Source organism: Octopus bimaculoides, chromosome 1 (assembly GCF_001194135.2).
Source record: "Octopus bimaculoides isolate UCB-OBI-ISO-001 chromosome 1, ASM119413v2, whole genome shotgun sequence".
In the NCBI taxonomy this organism is placed as follows: Eukaryota; Metazoa; Mollusca; class Cephalopoda; order Octopoda; family Octopodidae; genus Octopus; species Octopus bimaculoides.
The window spans coordinates 17,750,430-17,753,039 of NC_068981.1; the positions used below are offsets into that span (position 1 = coordinate 17,750,430).

At 32.8% G+C, this 2,610-nt stretch overlaps 1 protein-coding gene across 1 annotated transcript in view; it reads right to left on the reverse strand.

The window, feature by feature from the left end:
• The window catches only part of LOC106873465 (sterol regulatory element-binding protein 1), a 91,913-nt gene that overhangs the window by 24,574 nt on the left and 64,729 nt on the right, over window positions 1-2,610 (reverse strand). Inside the window, exon 12 of the mRNA XM_052974245.1 lies at window positions 1,654-1,820. Within this exon, the coding sequence (XP_052830205.1) occupies window positions 1,654-1,820 (167 nt within the window). The remainder of the gene's footprint in view (window positions 1-1,653; window positions 1,821-2,610) is intronic.

Below are 2,610 nucleotides of genomic sequence, written 5' to 3' on the forward strand. Positions count from 1 at the left end.
TAACTAATACTTAGGAATCCATGTATATCCAATCAAGTAGTAAATATAATTTGTCCTCTGATTTTTTTTTTTTTTTTTTTTTTGGTATTATATAGATTTGTATGATTTACAGAATGTATAACCACAAGCAAAATTAAACAGATTTCGTTTATCTTTTTATTGTTACATCCTCCTGTTGTATTTTGCTTGTGTGTGTGTGTGTGTGTGTAATTATGTATGTAATGGATGGATGGATGGATGGATTTATTTTCTACAAGAAATCATTCCTGAATCACTGAAAGGGACAAAAGTGCTAAATAAAATAGTTTTTGTTTTTTTCCCTGATTTCCTTCTTTTTCTTAATATACGTATACATATATATGTGTGTACGCATGCATGTGTGTGTATGTGAGTGTGTGCGCGCGTGCACACGTGTGTGTATGTAAATGTAAGATCCAAGGATCAAGGTGTAGGAAGAAAGTTAGCATCAAGCAATCCATAGTGAATATAAAAAAACAACTTTCAGGAACAGTGGTTTACTGAGGCTGAAGGTTGTGGAATTTTTTTTATTGAATAAAAATAAGAAATGAAACATACATAACCCAGATCTTATCTACTCCATTCCTTAACTCTCTCTCTCTCTCTCTCTTTCTGTGTGTGTGTGTGTGTGTGTGTGTGTGTGTGTGTGTGTGCATGCGTGCGTGCGTGTGTGTGTGTGTCACTCTTCAGGTGATCACATTAGTTATAATACAGAGAAGATGCTATTTCATCTCAAATTAGCTACAATATATTGATTCTGTGATATTTTATTTTAACAAGGTAAATCATAAGTGACATAATTCTAGCATGATAGGTTAATAATACCCAACATTTATATGTAGACTCGGGATTTTATCCATCATAACCATTAGAATTAGATCAGTTGAGATCGATAGTTCTCAATTGGAGTCTAGACGACCCTTGGAGATCCATATGACCCTAAGGGGTCCACATAAGATTTTGCTGCTAAAATTTATGTGCAATAAACTGGTTATAGGTTATATTTCTACAAGATACAAAATATTTTAACAATTTTTTTATACAATTCCCAATAATATTTACTTATAAGAATATAATAATATGATTTTTTAAATATTGATTATTTATGAGGGTCCACTGAGCAAAACAGGAATCAAAGGGATTCATAAGTAAAAAAGGGCCGAGGATCACTGGTTTAGCCTTTAATGGTTCAAGGAGTTTGTAAAGTTGGCAAAAGTGATATTAGAACCTAGAATTGAATGTCATATCATCATTTAACAACAACAATGAAAACAGTATTATGTTCTAATAGCTATTAAGTAAATAAAATAAAATATATATATATAAACAAATATAATTGCAGAAACTGACCAAAGATAAACAATTACAGGACAACTGATAAGAACGAACAGGGAAGTAGTTTTATGATAGAAAGATTATCTTGGATTAGTGATTTTAAATCTAACATTCTCTACATACATTTGTTTATCTATCATTCATGTTCTTTGTACTTTAAAATACTCAGACATTATTACAGAACATAGCTGTTTTCAATGAACAGATTAATAATTGAGGAGATTAAGCTCGCTTAAGAACACTGGGGGTAATCCACTTAGTGGTTGGCGTAAATTTTCAAGATCAGTAAAAGCAACTCACACAGAGAGATTTCAAGTTAAAAGGGGCACTCTGGTGGATCGTTATGGCAGCTGTAGCATAGATCTCAGCGAGAGTAGAAGTCGGAAGCATTTCTCCGGCAGCTTCAGCAAGGTTGACAGCACACAGAGCCAAGTTAATCCCATAGGCTGAGCTACCACTTGTGTGACCTAGGTAAAAGAAAGAGATAAAGATTACATGAGAAAGGGATAGAAAGGGAGAATGTTAGAAATAAAAGCTAAAATTTTTGCAGACTGCATGGGGAGATAATCTATGAAAAAAAGTAAGAGAAATGTGTTTTTTGAAAGTAATTAATTTTTAATGCTGACATTAAACAATAAATGCAATGTGTTATGTTATCATTGAATGATCTTAAACAGAGATTCAATTTCAATCTTTAATACATACATAGCACTGTGAAAACAACAACATGAAATATTAGTATTCCTGGCTAACATCACATGTTGCCATTATGTTTAAAGATAACACCTGCATACCAATATCAACAAACTTTATGTCATTTAGGCTATATTCCCATAAAGCTGTAGCAAAGTACAACTTGAAAATGCAAATATATAAGGTTATATGAACCTACATTGGATGGCACCTCAGCCCAAATCATAAATCTTGAACACTTGCCACAGCAAAATCAATCTTAAACTAAAACTTTCTCAGCTCATGACAAGAACTTGGTCAACATACATCTTTCATTAAGTTCATTATATCCCCTCTGATATACTCTCAAATATTCCCCATTCCACATGGTCAAGAGGGCCTTTTCCTGTTCTTTTTCTGTCTCATGAGTTACTTGGCAACCTCACTAGTGCTGGTGCCACAAAAAAGGTAACCCGGTACACACTGCATTAAGTAGTAGGTGACGAGCAGGCAGAAACGTTAGCATGCCAGGTAAAATTACTACATATATATATATATATATATATATATATATATATATATATA